A 16,265-nucleotide genomic window follows, 5' to 3' on the forward strand; every position below is an offset into this window, starting at 1 on the left:
AATTTTCAAATGATTCTAAAAAATTCAGTTCACACCACAACAAATAATCATACATGGGCTGAACATAGATTGAAAATGATTCAGGTTACAAATATGTTTGATACGTTCATCAAAAATAGATTCAAAAGCTTTCACAAAACTCAGAAATTATTGTTTCAAATCTAGATCAAAATATAAAACTTATAAACTAAGAATACTTATCTTTCATTTACAGGTTTCAAGGCAGGCTTATGGCTTTTATAGTATTAAATGAAATATTTAACAGAAATTGAAAAGAAAGATTGAAATCTATACTTCACAGATGTTCTATAACATCAATAAATTTTAAAAATAAAAAATCTGGTGTGGCGCACTCACACAACTTTCCTTGCCGTTATGAGAATTGATCACCTGACGCTAATGTTCCCGCGCATCTCAAGTCTACTTTTCAAAGATTTGAGCCAGCTGGTGACAGGGCAATAACACTGAAGACACACGAGGTGTGCTATCTCTTCATAGTGAATCATTTAATAGAATCAACAGTTGCCAACAGTTTGCAATTTGATAATCACATTTTCTCGAATTTCGAGCTTATTTTTAATTTATGTGAAAATGTTACTGAACATTAGTTGTAGAGATTCTCATGCTGAATCTTTTCCACTCGAAATTTTTTGTTTAAATTGTATCTGAAGCCTGATAATTGAGAATCTAGAATCAAACTTTGCATAGATGGGGCATATCGACGTATAGAAATTTAGAAATTTGGGTACCTTAATTTTTTTTTGGAAAGCAATACTTTTCTTAACTATGGTAATAGGGCAAGGATAGTAAAAACATTCAGATGTAAAACAAAACATCTTAAATTTCAATTATTTAGAAAATTCTCAACAGGACATAAACACTTCTGCCATTAACCAAGCCCTTAACCATTTTGAGAGAAAATGCCTGAGAGAAAATCCTGAAAGAAACGCCTAAAGCTCCAAAGAGATACATAGACATGTCATCAATTGCCAACCCCACTAATAAAGAATACAAGTTTACAAATATTATATTATTATTTTCAATAAAACTTTATTTTAAAACTGTTTTGAAATTTTTATTTAACCTTTATGTTGTTTAGAATTATGTGTTTATTCAGAAAAAGAACTTTATCATAGTGAGTTATTCAACATTAGTGTATCTGATAAATTCCCGGTAAAATGTTGAGTCCGCATATTGATTATACCGATGTTTGCTATCAAGTTTTATTGATATTTTGAATATCGAATTGAAGATTCGATTTTAATCGAGAAAAATGTAATATTACAAGACCTAACGAAGAAATTGAGACATCTTCCACAGCTGTTACCCAAAAATGACCACGGAATGACATTTTCGCCCGGACTTCTTAGCATTAGTGAAAAAATCGCCTTTAAGTCTTGTTGTTCTTAAAACATTTCTTGTCAATAATTGTTTGTTTGCTTTTCTTTTTCGTCCAGTAGATGAATAATCAGTTATTGAAACTTGATTATCCATATTATTATAACTGAATATAGCCTAAGTTATGTAGAGCAAAACGATAGCTCAACTTCTACTCATTTACCGCTTGAGAACGAAACTTTGAGGTTATGTCTATCTCCGTTCGCTTTTTGCTAGAAGGTACTCAGTCAGAGACTGAAGCCCTTCCAGCATAAACTGATATTTTCCTATGCGGTTTCTGAGGCTAGGAAGCATCTGACTGAGTTCCTTATAGCATGAAACCGTCTACCCTTCTACATTCTGTTTCAATATCTAACTCGATTTTTTTTTGGAATGAGGCCCTTTTAGCATACACCGATTCAATTGTAGTCTATCATCACATTGGGTTTCAATTCTATTCGTTCTTTCATAAATATTTGCGAAAAATTAGAGTCATTAATATTGTACTCAACAAGAGAAGATCGCGCTTGTCCTTCCATCTGAGAACGAGCACATTAGTTGAACTCTTTTCTGAAACAGTTTCACCCTTTTTCAATTTTTTATCTACAACATATTCAGGGTTCAATTTCCTGTTGGCACGTACGGTGCAAGATGGGTTTTTTCAAGCATCGATTTGTGGGCAAGGTCAACACTGGTGTACCAGTTATCTGTATACACAGTGCGACCTTGATTCAGGTAAGGTTTTGCATGTTCCATTACAATTTTTATGGAAACATTACAATTTTCTGTGCGCTCTTTACCAGCATAAACTTATGGGTCGTCTTTGAAATTAGTCTCATTAAAATTCACTATGTTTGACATAGATTTTCAAAATATTCACTGAGCACTTGATGTGAAAGTGCAGCTCTATATCGTCTAATGTTTTCACAGAGCCAATTTGTCAAATTCCTCTGACGTCGAATAAAAGCTAAAGCCCAGTCATGTTGTGGCATATTTCCCACAAAACGTTTCTCCACCATGCCTCTATTATTAGGATATTCTCGCACAAGCTGACGAATGTCTGTAATTTCAAGAGGAAACCCCCACTCATCACACTTGATGAGACCTTGTGCTAAAAAAATTTCATCAGCAGCAATTTCATTAAAGCAGTTTGTGCTCCTACTTTCAATGGGCTCAAATTATGCACCTTTCGTGATAAGGTGCTTTTTGGGACTACAAAAATCTCATATGACCTGTAGTAATTTAATAACTTATTTATTGTAATTTTATGTGAAATAATAGGCTATCACAATATTATCTCTTAATATAAATAAATATTAATTAACACAACAGAAACAACCTACTACTTTCCAAAGGCGACTTCTCTCTCGGTTGTGTGCTCTCTAAATTTTTCTTGGTTACTTGAATAAGTCAAGGCTGATAGATTCAACTTCATGTAACTTAAACTAGATTGAATATAAATTAATACTGATAATATTTTTATATAATATGCTGATGATATTTTAAGAAAATGAAATTCTATCAAGAAGAAATGCTGAGCTATTCCAGCTGGAAATAATAATTTTCCCTTAATTTCTCAGTGAGTTGCCACCTTCTAATAATGTTACTGTTCGGATCGCACTTTTGGGGGAATCGACTCCACCTAAGGGTCGTTTTGTAATAATTTGAAAGGACTCACCCAGTTTTGTACACGGATATATGTTGGTAGAGCATCAGTCTTTCCACACGCACGTACAAATATTTAACATTAAGTTCATAATCACAATAATTTATCACAGCCAAGTTTCGAAAATTTTTAGCGACACGACCGCACACTTCAACCGATTACAAGAGAGTCCAGAGTAGAGTGAACAAAGCCAGCCGAGCTCCGTTGCAAGTCGCCGGGAGGGAGTGCTGCAACAACGGAGATAAGTACCCTTCCTCAAAGTAATAGGTGGAGTGGGCAAAAACTCAAGATCTCACTCACAATTGTGAAACAAAATTTCCATGATTGTTTACTTGGTCGGCTCTGTTTCTTATCTTTAGCTCTGGAAATAGTTGCCTCAAAAATGTGTGGTGGTTCGAGATCAAAGCGTTGGAAGCCCTGTAATTGAAATAGCAATATATTTGTTTAGAAAATAATAATATTTTTGTAGAGACAGTTCAAATTATAATGTATATTCTAGGATCATGGAAACACTCATTCACTTCGTGTACTCATAAAATTGTAATGGTGAATCAGTCACTACAATAGTTGAGTATGTCACTGATAATAAAGTCCAGAATGAAAATTTCAACAGTTTGAGAAGTGAACAGTTAGTATTGAAAAGACTTATCAATAGTCCACTTGAATTTAATTTTTTAATTGAATTTTTCATCATTTTAGCTTATTATCCAGCTCATTCAAGGTACTTACATGAAACCCCCTTCATGTAAGAGATTTCCCAACTTGGTAATATCTTGACAATAAAAGATTATATATTACCTCTTCTTGCAAAGATCGGACACCACTACGTGACTGCTCCCCATGCTTGCCTGTAGTTTCTCAGCAATTTGGGTTGGTTTTTGGAAGTCCTGTAATATCACAAAAAACGTTTTGTTGAGAATGTATAAATCATAAATTATTTAGGATCATTAAAATAAAAAATGTAACCGGAGATGGTATTTTTAACCCTACACCACACCTAACATAATTCTGTAACCGGAGATATCTTTGTCTCTATTTGGTCAATCTTCCAAAATATAAAATATATAAGAATAAATGTGGTTCGATAGTCATTCTTGCAGACTATACCACCGCTGGCCACCAATGTAAACGGCGGGATGTTGTTGCTTCTTTTCTATAATATTTGCTAAAGTTTACTGCTATCAATCCATCTACCGGTATTTGAATCCTTGATTGGTTGGGAGCTCTTAGTGGATTCGTTCATTCAAATGCACAGATTCATCATTGTAACCTATTCTAGCAACTATAGTAACTACGAGCCAGGAACTTCAATGAAAAATACTTTTGAAATTTAACCTCAGGTTTATTGAACTCATTAACGAATCAATAGAAATCATGTCAAATTTTCCAGAGTTACTCAGTAACTGATTCATAACAAGAAGATACATTCAATTAATTCAATCTATACATTTTGGGAACCTGCTAACTTGCTGCATTTAAATTTGGGCCTTGGTCATTCTATGAAATTAAATTTTGAGCTTAATAAGAAAAACAATAAAAGTTTGGCACTCACCAGTTTAACAATATTCAAACTTGGATTCTTCAGAAACACTCACATACGCTTTAATAAAACTCACTATACTTGAACTCACACGCACAAATAATTTTCTGATTCTACTCCTACTAACTATATGAAATTTGGTTCCCTATTCAACTAGATAAAAATTACTGATAACTGAAACATAACAATTTGTCCCTCTGACTGGGAAATGGGCCCAATCAGAGGACCGAGGCTCGCACACCGTTACATGTTTTCCCAGATACGTCTCAATACCAACTGTGGCTTTTTCACTGAAAATTATTCCCCCTCCACGAGCGTTGAGCATAACTTCCAGTGGAAAAGCCAAAGCTGCAAAATGGTCAATGGTCGTACAATTCCCAAATACAGTAGCTTTTTCGACAAGAAATTGAATCTGCATTTGAAAAATGCACGAAAATTGCTTTAATTTTGACAACTAAGCAACAAGTTAGCAAATTCAAACAAGACAGAGTCAATTCTCACACTAAAAACGCAGGGTTCAACAAACAGTAAAATCAAAGTTCATTTCAGTTCAAAAACCTGAAAAATAATATAAGATACACACAAACAACTACAATAATACCCACTCAATATTCACACTATTACACTCATTTACTTTGTAATCTACAATAATTGTGACTGTGAATCAGTCACTTCAATATTTGAGCACCGTGTGTTACTGATATTAATTATACAGGGTGGCGCATGATATGATCCAACATTTAGTTTTGTCATAGAAAGTTTATTGTGAAAGCAATACAGAAAAATGAGATATAACTTGTCTACACTGTATACCTGGAGATTAGTTTCTGGCCATTACATGTCCAATGTGGCCACCTTCTTGTCTGATAACTGCTTCAACACGAACGCCTATGTTATTGGTGACTCGGTGACACATATCCTCAAATGGTATTTAAGAAATATTATTTAAAAAAGTTCCCAGTTTTGCAGAAGCTCTGGATTGATCACAACTTCAGAGGATGTTTTTCTTCATTCTACCATTGCTGTTATATAAGGTTTAGGACTTCCAATTATTTCTTTATTTTATACATTGTTGCTGATTAAACCAAAGTTATTGAAATGACTGAGGATTTTTTACAAGATCACATTCAGTAAATGTGTAACAATAGCTTGAATCATCATTGAACACATGAATACTGAAGCAATATAGCCAGAACATCCTTTTATAAAACTGGTTGTTCACATCAAGTTTTGGGATTGGATGGTTTTGGGAGTTATCAAATAATTCAATATAGTGAGAATTTTGAGTTGTTATCCTTGCTTTTAGCAATGTAATCATCACAGATTTAATTTCTCCCATTTGCCTTCCTTTTATGTAGATCAAACAAGGGTTGACAAGGATCATATGGATCAACGTTCAACTTATTTTTACTTTCAGTACAAAAGTCACCCACATCAGTTTTTGGTTTTTGCACAGCATGAGAAAATTTAGTTTAAAATATTTATAGTAGGTCTTATATTTCATTTTTAACATAATAGTTTTTTGAGATGAAAAAGTGATTACATAAATATTATCAAATCCACAAAAATTAAAAAAGTTAATTTAAAACCAGACTCAAGTTTCAACGCCATACTTTGCATCATTTTCAGTGGAAACTGAGGATTTGAAAAATACAGAATTGGAAGTGAACATATGGCAGGTGTGCTAACATTTCAAAAATACAATATCAGAGTTAGTTGACAGAAAAACTATTATAAAATGCTATAATAAAGACAAAATTCAATGGTGAAAACGAATTAAATGAAACAAAATTAAATATAAAATTTGTAACAATATCAAGATCAGATAAAACTGACTGTGAAATGAGTAAAATATTAAACTTACGATTAAGACTGCGTTGCGATAATGAAACTGGACTACAGAGGGCACAAATAATGTTTGTGCTTATGGCGTGGATGCGGCTGGCTTGAAGTTGAGTCCTTGATGTAGATGCGGGCCGTGCGATACGTAGCTACTGAGCTCAGCAAAATAAAGTTTATAACCGATTAAGTCACTTCATAGACAAATACACTGCAGCTGGAAACCAGCTCGAAATAGCACTAGCTGTACCACTCGAAATAGATGAAATATTAGCCTGGATATCTTCAATGAAAAAAGAATAATAAATTTGGAAGCAATATCAATTATATGATATTGTGTTTAAAGACATTTTTAAAGTATGGTATGTAGACTGATAGGAATAGTCACCTTAGTCCTCTCGTAGGGTGTTGTTAAGAGTCCGCACACGTCAATCAGGCAATAAATTAGAGTCTTATTTTGTGAAGTAGCGGTGCTCAGTATGTTTGATTACGGTAACTTGTATACAATGAACAACATTATTATGTGATTACTAGACTGATGCAATAAAAATTTATATTTAGAAATATTATTTAATTAAATAGATACAGTAGTTGAAGTAATGAAATAATGTTGTAGCTGAATAATAAATTATGGATTTATTTAATTGGCTTGAACTCACCCCATTTGGTGCCAGCTTCATTCCACAATATTGTTTTATCAGGTTGTCGTTCTCCCTCCTTCCTCTTAGATTTCGGTATCGGTGATGTTGAGTGACGGTTGGGGTGGGTAGTTGTAGTGCTTATTCAGTGAGTTTCAACCGAATACGCAACTTCAAAATGTTGTCTGCTTTTATTGACTAGCCTATATAAAGCACTTTTGACAACTTATCATCACATTCCAAATTACAATTTGATATGAAATTTTTGGAATGTTTCAGCCATTCATACTCACCACTCTGGATGGTAGACGTAAATGTCGGTCTCCAATAATGCAGCTGTTGAGAATATTTCGGCTTCAGTGGCCCATTCACCATCATTTCTCATTGCGACTAAATGAACACTTGGGAAGGATCGTTTAATAATATCATTCATCGAAATGGAGTACATGAAATCAAGTAGTAGATCACGGAATTGTTTGTGTTCATCCTCTGAACCAGTCACATTGTAAGCAATTGCTCGAAACCAGCAATTACCATCCCCACATATCTTTCTGATGCCTAATGGTTTTGTGAGTTTCACTTCCTTGCTATAGCAAATGCAAGTGAAGGTACCAACAAACTCCAGATTCAGCTCAGCACATTTTTCCTCCTGCCACAGCCTGTCAACTGGGTTGAAAAATCTTTCTCCACGGATTTCATTTAAAAATGTTACATCATCATTTTCCTTCTTCAAAGTAATTCTTTGGGAGCATTTTTTTAAATTTTGCACATTTTGTTTGCGTTTCAAAACTTGTCCTTTCCCCATTATGAGAACACAAGTGGATTTGTTGATTTTATTCACAGTGTAAGGACCATCTCAAGGCATTTCCTTCCATAGACCTTTCTTGTCATCCCTCTTCAAATTTCTCACTATGACTTTTATGTCGCTTGTGCCTGTGCAATGACGCCTATTGTACGATCTTTTCTGCAAATCCTGTGATCGCTTAATATTCGCCATTGCTTTGCTCTCGGCAGCACCCTTCTCTGCCAGTGCAAAATCCAAGTGTTTGGTAAAATCATTCAAGTCCAGTACACCATCTTCATCTTCATTATCATGCTCATCTGCTTCACTCATCATTATGACTATTGGCAAAGTTGGTTCCCTGTTGTACAGCGAATAGAATGGTGAGAAGCCTGTGCTTGAGTGTTTAGAGGCTCTCAGATCAAATAGAACGCCATCTAACACCTTTGGCCATTTCTCAATATTTTTTGAAGGACCTTGAGCCTCAAGTTTTTATCGATCGATTCTGTCGCTCAACCATCCCATTTGCCTGTGTATAATTTGCTGAAGTCATCCTCAAATTAACTCCAGTCAATCTCTCCATTTCTTCAAATGTTTTGTTCACGAATTCCCTTCCCTGATAATTTATTTGCACATCTGGGCATCCATGTCGACAGATTATGTTTTCATACATAAACTTTGCCGTCTCCTTTGCTTCTTTATTTCTAAGAGCCTTTGCCTCGGTCCATTTTGAGAAGTGGTCTATGGCAAACACCATATATTTCATGCCACCAGACTCTGGCATTTGAACCAAATCAATGCCAATTGATTTGCCTCCTTACCTTCTTTGGTACAGGTATAGGTTGGAGCTCTGGAACAACCTTCAGACGTTGAGGATTCACATTCCTACATTCTTCACACTCTCTAATGTAGACTCTGATGTCATTGCGAAAACTGGGCCAATAATATCACTTTGCTATCAGCTCAATTGTAGTATTCATACCGCGATGTGATGATAGTGCTTTAGCCTAGTGCCTGTACACTACTATCAATATCAAAACCTTCATGTACAGTCTTTATCACCTCCTGCTGTTCGTTTTCGTTCAAAATAACTCTGACATGTACTGATCTGCAGACACCATTGTCATCTTTGATTCGCTTTTTTAGTACATCTCATCATTCTTAAGGAAATAAGTTTAGCATTGGTATCTGAAGTTGGATCGCTGTCTTGAAGTTAATAACTTATGTATACACATCAGCCAGATCCAGATGCTTTGCAGAATTCGTACTCTCCATTTTGTTAATGGACATCTGAATTTGGTTTGAAATGAAAAAAGAATAAATGATTGAGAGCTTATTAATGATTTATAAGTGTGAATATGAAAATGTGGTATCATGATCTATAACTAAGGTTTTCTGAGAAACTTTTTTGCTTCCACAGAATATATAAAGCATAGAGAGAGATAAAAAGAGATTTTCTAAGAAACTTATTCGCTTTACCACAAACTTATATTCTCAAACAGAAACATTTCTAGCCTGTCAAAATTGCTTTTTGATAGAAATGTTGCAACATTTTCTCATTCAATCCTAAAATGCTATTCAATCCTATGAAAATCTCACTTATCACAACATACAATAAGAATGAGATATGTAATATTCAGTAGAAAACATTTTCCCAAAATGTTATTGATTTGAAAAATAAATAAATTTCCTTTTAACCATTCAAATCTGGAACATGTTCAGCACTACTGGAATATCGAGGATTATATTCCATGTACACATCAGTCAGTTCTCTAAATATACACGTGAAAAAGGGGGTGTGCTTGCAATGTATATGTTAGTTCTGATTTTTTAATATATTATTTGGATATCTGAGAGAAGTCCAGGACCACTTTTTTCATGCAAAATTCCCTTGTGCTAGGTACAGAGTGACTCAAAAACCTCGTACTTCCGGTTCATTTTTAGCTATTTCCGCCAAATACTGTAATCGGACAGAAAAATTTGCTCTCGCCTTTCTTTGGATTATAAAATTCGGATACAACCTATCTGAATGGGGGCATGGAACGATCAAGAGAGAACAATACCCATCCTTCAACGCCGGTGGAATGGAAACAATAACTGTCAACCCATGTCAATGTTCAATCAATATTCAACAATAGATCTCTTTATGCCCCTATCCAGATAAGTTTAACAACATAATATTCTAAATATTATATTATATTTTCAAAATTTACTCCAAAACCTAACACTCTGGTCCGCAACTTACATATGTATCGTTCAAAAAATATCAAGTAGCACTTAGAAATATTAGCTTTTTATATTCAAATGTATAAACTTGTAAGTTCAACATTAATGGAGTATTTTCTTCAAGTTTATGGTTTACCATCATAATATTTATAAACTTAAAAAACTAACACTACACATTAATATACCCTCATCACTCACAAATCATAAATTGTAAACGCACTTTTGCTGGGCCACTACACAGTGATACTCAAGCCCTATTACTCTGGGCCACAAAAACATGAATTGTTTGACATAATAGGTAATACTATTGCCCAATCAATCCATGGAATCATCCCAAAGAGCCTTGTCCTGATAATTTTTTTATTCGATGACTATATTATATACTACACTATATTATATATTAAACTATAAATGCTCTACTATTCTACGTATACTACTTTACATAGTATAGATATTCTGTTATTAGGTGATAGAATAGTAAAGCAGGATGATATTTTTAATGAAGGCAGTTGTGTGGCCATCCCTACAATAGAACCCTTTAAACACATTATTAGGAACACAAACACATTATTCTCCACAATTGAAATCAAAGAATAAAATGGAATTATAAAATTCTCGTTAATAATACATGATTTATCACTTACTTCAGGGAAGTGGTGCTTGAGTATCTTGAAATGTTCATATGTCCACTGTAGATTTGCACAATTGGTGCAACGGGTATGGATTTCCAATTGTGAGGCAAATAGGTTTGATATGCTCTTATACTGTAGGAAATTAGTCCATTCCTCTAAAGTAGAAAAAATTATTCAAGAGGAAAATTTTATAATCATTCTTCATTCGATCCTCTGATCATTATTAGGAACATTATTTGCTAATACCTACACAAATACCTTTTCTCATGTTGTTGCTGCAGTGTTTCATGCATGTGTTACATGAAACAACGTTTCATGTTCTGCAATGATTCATTTTTCACATAATAGGAAAACTAAAATTAATTAGATATCATCATCTACATTCTAGATAATACATGGGCCGACTTTTTTGCCCACTTGAACATAGGCATGGTTATTTTCTTTGCATGAATATCATTCTGGCGTTTACAATAATAATTCAATGAGATATTTCCACAGCAAAGCAGGATGATATTTTTAATCAAGGCAGTTGTGTGGCCATCCCTACGATAGAACCCTTCAAACACAATATACAATATATTTGTGGACTCTTGGTCCACAAAATTTCATCAAACTCATTATGTCCTGGTGCTTGGCTTTTGAAAGACTGAGAGGTCCTGAAAAAATTAAAGACACATTATTAGTAGTCATCAACTCTTTGATAAGAATGTTTCACTAATTAAAAACAAGAAAAATCACAGTACTTTTTTTTAATGGTCTTTATGAAAAAAATATTATGACAGACATGTTTCAGGTCTGAGCCCATTATCAATGTAACTGAAACAAAGTTTTCTTATTTTGTCGCAAAAGATCGAAAATTGAAGAATCCCAAATGATAGAATTGGAGCTTTTACTTTCCCAAATGGTCGAATCCCAAATGATTGAAAAGTTTTAATAGTAATCTCATTTGGCCGAAAATCTCAACTGTCGCAAAAGGTCGAAAATTTGATTTTCCCATCTGACCGATTCTCAAACAGTCGAATCCCATTTGATAGAAAAATGTTGCTGTTCGTCGCAAATGGTCGAATCCTATTAGGTCGAAAAGTTTTGTCGTTTGTCGCAAAAAATCGAATCCCATTTGGTAGAAAAGTTTTGAATTTTGTCGCAAATGATCGAATCCCATCAGACCGATAGCCGAGTGAGAAACTGGAGAAGGAAATAGAGAAAAACCGGTTCTACCGATTGCGCTCAGAATGTGTTGAGCTGAACCGGCATGAATGTTTGAGCTGCGCCCCTAGATTTTACATGCCATATCCGATCACGAAAAAACTTGACACACATTTACATGAAGAAGAAGAAGAAGAAGAAGAAGAAGAAGAAAAAGAAGAAGAAGAAGAAAATTTATGTCTTCATGATTTAATTTTACGTTTCCATGAATTACACTCAGTATTCTGGTGCCTGATTTATCATACTTCTACATACCTTACATCAATTTTATCATCGGTGCTGCGTTAGAAAATGAATTACCTAAGTTATATGCTTTGTCTAATAACATACAAGGAACACAATCCCGTTTTTCCAACAGATACTGACTTCTGATACTGACTTTATGTATCTCATTATAGCCAGTTGCATTTCTATTTGAATATTGTGAGAAATTGATCATTCTGATTAAATTTGAAAGTCAATTTCAAAAAAGAATTATTTCTTAATAACGAATTGTAATATAGGAAATGGAACTATCAACTTTCTACTTATGAATATAAGGAGCCTGAGGAAAAATTTTGAAGGGTTTATCATCGGTGCTGCATTAGAAAATGAATAAAATTATCTGCTTTGAATTATTCCTAATCTTTTCATTGCTCTTATTAGATTTTCTTATGTTTTATTTCTCAGTATACGTTTTTTGGAAATAATGTCACGTTTTGTTTCTTCTGAAGAAATTTGAAGTATTACAAGATTAAAACATATACAGTATTCTATCTGGTATTCATTGGGAAACTACATACTCAGAATATGATAATTTAAATGAATGGAGACTATTTCATAAAATACAGATGGAAATAAACTGGTAGTTGCATTTGTTCAAATGCAAATAAATAAAATAATTATTATTATTAAACGATGATTAAATAACCCTGTTGTCAATATTTGCAGTAGCAGAAGTCTTCGGGGTGATTTACAGCATTCAATTGGGATTTTAGTTTAATAATTATAATTTCTTAGAATATTTTCGTGTTTTTTAGAAAGAGAATACCAGAGACCAATGATGCGATTGTACATAAAATAAAACTAATGATAATTAATTCAATAGCGTTACCTTTTTCTATGGTAGAACATAATAAAATAAGCCTATTGCTCTCCAGAACTTCACAAAGCTTACCAATTACTATTCTCGTGAATCTCACAAGTTCTTCTTTCACAACTTCATAGAAAAATTGGAAAACATCATAATTCATGTCTCATACACTTGGCACTATATCAATTAATCTGCATCAATATGACAATATTTCTAACTAATCTCCATGAATATCCATCTCTTTCTGTGTTAATATTCAAAAAGCTACATTAACAATGGAATATTGTTCATCAACGGAAAATATAGACTTGAAATATTCCCAAAGTGAGAGTACTTTACCAAAATTCATGTAATAGTTGGAAAACTATGAGAGATAAAAAACATTTTGCATTCAAATGAACTCTTATTCTCTCTATTATTTTGAACTCATCATTAATTTTGGTGGGATTGGATCACAACAGGATATTTCAGGAATACGTTTTTAGGCATTTTTAGTCAGCATCTGGCGGGAAACTAGTCTCCCCGACAGTAAAGCTCCTTTTAAAACCACATTCGAGGGGATTTACTGACGGCGTCAACTGAGCTCCTGAGAGAGGAGCTTTACTGACGGGGAGACTAGTTGTCGTCAGTGTTCGAGGAGCTTAGTTGTCGTCTACGGGTATTTACTGTCGGGGAGACTAGTTGACGCTAGCGTGCAAGGAGCTTGATTGTTGTCACCGAACCCGACAACCAAGCTCCTCGCACGAAACTTTTTTATGAAAAATCACTATAAGGAAATTATTATTGATGTTAAAAATTAGAAATTGATTTCCAGAAAAATTTACTTTTATGGACTTAGTGGATTTTCCTTTTATGGATACATTCCACCTTCCTTTGATTCCACTTGTCAGCAGATTGATTATGAATAATTCTATAGCAACGGTTTACAAAACATCCCACTGCGTGGGTCGCTTTTCATGGATTAGCGTGGGTCTACTTTGCGGCGGGCCTTAGGACTCGCTGCCACACAACCCTTTACATTCCATATTAGAAGAAAATACAATACTATATTAAAAAATCAAGATCAACTTTGATCAATAATAATTAATCAAAAGAGTATAGTTACAAATTAATGAATAGCTATTCAAAAGAGAACAGTGACAAATCGATGTAGAATTATTCCTACAATTCACATTACAATGAAAAACAAAAATATAAGAGTATAAAGTTTCAATCTGAAGTTTTGAATGTCATAAGTTGAAGACTGAACAGTAGATCAGAGTTTTGCTTGATGATATATATGTTATATTCTATGCATACATGTATGCAGGAATCACTTGCGAGATGTACAAACTCATTCTGAAACTGCTTGACATTTAATAAGGAACATTTCCAATTCAGTTGAATTCGGAAAGAGAAATAGTTTATTTTTTTAATTTTATGTTTGCAGTGATAGAAGTGATAACTCTATCAAGCTTTTCTTCTAATAATCGAATTCATAGAATGTGTACAACAGCAGTATCTGTGATTGTACTACTTCCCCGCCCGCTTCAAGCTGGTTTCAATAGGGTATTAGCTGTCGGGGAGCTTAGTTGTCGGGTACGATCACGACAATCAGACCCCTAATAGGCCTATCCAGCAGGGGATTTACTGTCGGGGAGACTAGTTGTCGTGAGCGTGTGAGGAGCTTAGTTGTCGCCGACAACTAGGATCCTTCCTTCTAGTAGGGGATTTACTGTCGGGGAGACTAGTTGACGGCAATGGTATATTTTTTTTTATAAGGAACATTTCCAAGTCAGTTGAATTCGGAAAGAGAAATAGTTTATTTTTTTAATTTTATGTTTGCAGTGATAGAAGTGATAACTCTATCAAGCTTTTCTTCTAATAATCGAATTCATAGAATGTGTACAACAGCAGTATCTGTGATGTACTACTTCCCCGCCCGCTTCAAGCTGGTTTCAATAGGGTATTAGCTGTTGGGGAGCTTAGTTGTCAGGTACGATCACGACAATCAGACCCCTAATAGGCCTATCCAGCAGGGGATTTACTGTCGGGGAGACTAGTTGTCGTGAGTGTGTGAGGAGCTTAGTTGTCGCCGACAACTAGGATCCTTCCTTCTAGTAGGGGATTTACTGTTGGGGAGACTAGTTGATGGCAATGGTATATTTTGCCAGGGGATTTACTGACGCCTGTGATCAAAATAGCGAGGAGACTAGTTGTCAGGGAGACAGGTTGGCGGCGACCCGTCTGGCGGCTTTGAAATACATAGGTGAAAGATTACTTAAGCAAAACAACTCATTCTCGGTAAAATAGCTTTATTGATAATCCTTCGGTACCCTGACAAGGTTCTTCTGCAGACGGGGCACGTTATTGGTAATGGCACGTCTAAGTCATTCTCGTTCACCGAGTGACAATGTACACTCACGCACCTTCCGCACATAACAAAATGTCTGCTTGTGGACTCCGCAGGTGATGCAGGCCAGGTCGTCTTCGCCTGCAACGGCATCATCTTCTCACGCGCTGACACTTGGTTTCAGCTGGTTAATGTAGGTACTACACAACATTTACAACCTCTATATTATATCATCAAAATGTGATGGGTTGATTTATCAATGTGCGGTTTCCGCCATTTATTTTCTCTTGGAACTCAGTATCAAAATCATGTATCACTTGACCACCTTCTCATTGGAAAAAAAGAATTTGGATTTATATGAGGGTCAAAGATGTTGAAGTGACAGGGTAATATTTTAAGAGTAATTTTTCATTTAAAATATAGAATCGTTAATCACACCGACTGACAAATTATCCTTGTAAATGAAATATTTAGCTGTTTCCATAATTTTCATCAACTCTGTATAATTCAAAGTTGCGGGTTTCAAAGATTACATACAACAGTTCTTGAGCAAGTCTCCTACCCAGGGGGTCACTTGTAACAGAATGAAATACAATTACTTACATGGTGCATGTACTCCCCATGAATGGTTAGCAATTGGTGAGCCTGCAATTGTGCAGGCACTGTTTTGAATGTGGCGTCGATATGAATCCTTTCAGTGCCACGAAGGGCATTCAACATTTTTTGTGATATGTATATTGCCGCCAATCAACCCTCCCCGCCAATCAACCCTCGGAAAAAGGGTTGGTCATCTCTGTCGGACATCATGTGCCGCCATCATTTCTCTGAATTATTTCACTGAACTCATGGCGAGAGTGCGGCATTGGTGGTTGAACTAGTTGCCAGTGGCGGTAAATTGAGCTCCGGATGCTTGGATACCCGAGCCTGACCGCCGCTCTAGGATATCTACAAGGAAA

The 16,265-nt window shown here is 34.9% G+C and overlaps 1 protein-coding gene across 2 annotated transcripts; it reads right to left on the bottom strand.

Annotated features, from left to right (window-relative positions):
* Positions 1 to 2,615: 2,615 nt before the first annotated feature.
* On the bottom strand, positions 2,616 to 16,046 carry LOC120353258. Of its 2 annotated transcripts, XM_039436241.1 has the most exons (4): positions 15,913 to 16,046; positions 10,712 to 10,852; positions 3,842 to 3,930; positions 3,204 to 3,460 (listed from the first exon to the last, which is right to left on the bottom strand). In XM_039436241.1, the coding sequence occupies exons 1-4, from the start codon at positions 16,027 to 16,029 to the stop codon at positions 3,340 to 3,342; spliced, it is 468 nt and encodes a 155-aa protein (XP_039292175.1). In that variant the 5' UTR covers positions 16,030 to 16,046; the 3' UTR covers positions 3,204 to 3,339. The 2 variants fall into 2 exon arrangements, 1 of the variants encoding a protein (XP_039292175.1); XR_005572255.1 differs by lacking the exons at positions 10,712 to 10,852; positions 15,913 to 16,046 and adding an exon at positions 6,448 to 7,683 and having other exon boundaries at positions 2,616 to 3,460.
* Between the last annotated feature and the right edge of the window lie 219 nt (positions 16,047 to 16,265).

The sequence above is a fragment of the Nilaparvata lugens genome, chromosome 10 (assembly GCF_014356525.2).
Source record: "Nilaparvata lugens isolate BPH chromosome 10, ASM1435652v1, whole genome shotgun sequence".
In the NCBI taxonomy this organism is placed as follows: Eukaryota; Metazoa; Arthropoda; class Insecta; order Hemiptera; family Delphacidae; genus Nilaparvata; species Nilaparvata lugens.

Coding starts and splice junctions, on each gene's coding strand:
- LOC120353258 (XM_039436241.1), bottom strand. CDS start 16,029: ATGTTGAATGCCCTTCGTGGCACTGAAAGGATTCATATCGACGCCACA. Junction 3,931..10,711: donor TCAAGCACCACTTCCCTGAA/GTAAGTGATAAA, acceptor GTGATATTACAG/GACTTCCAAAAACCAACCCA. Junction 3,461..3,841: donor TCCGATCTTTGCAAGAAGAG/GTAATATATAAT, acceptor TTTCAATTACAG/GGCTTCCAACGCTTTGATCT.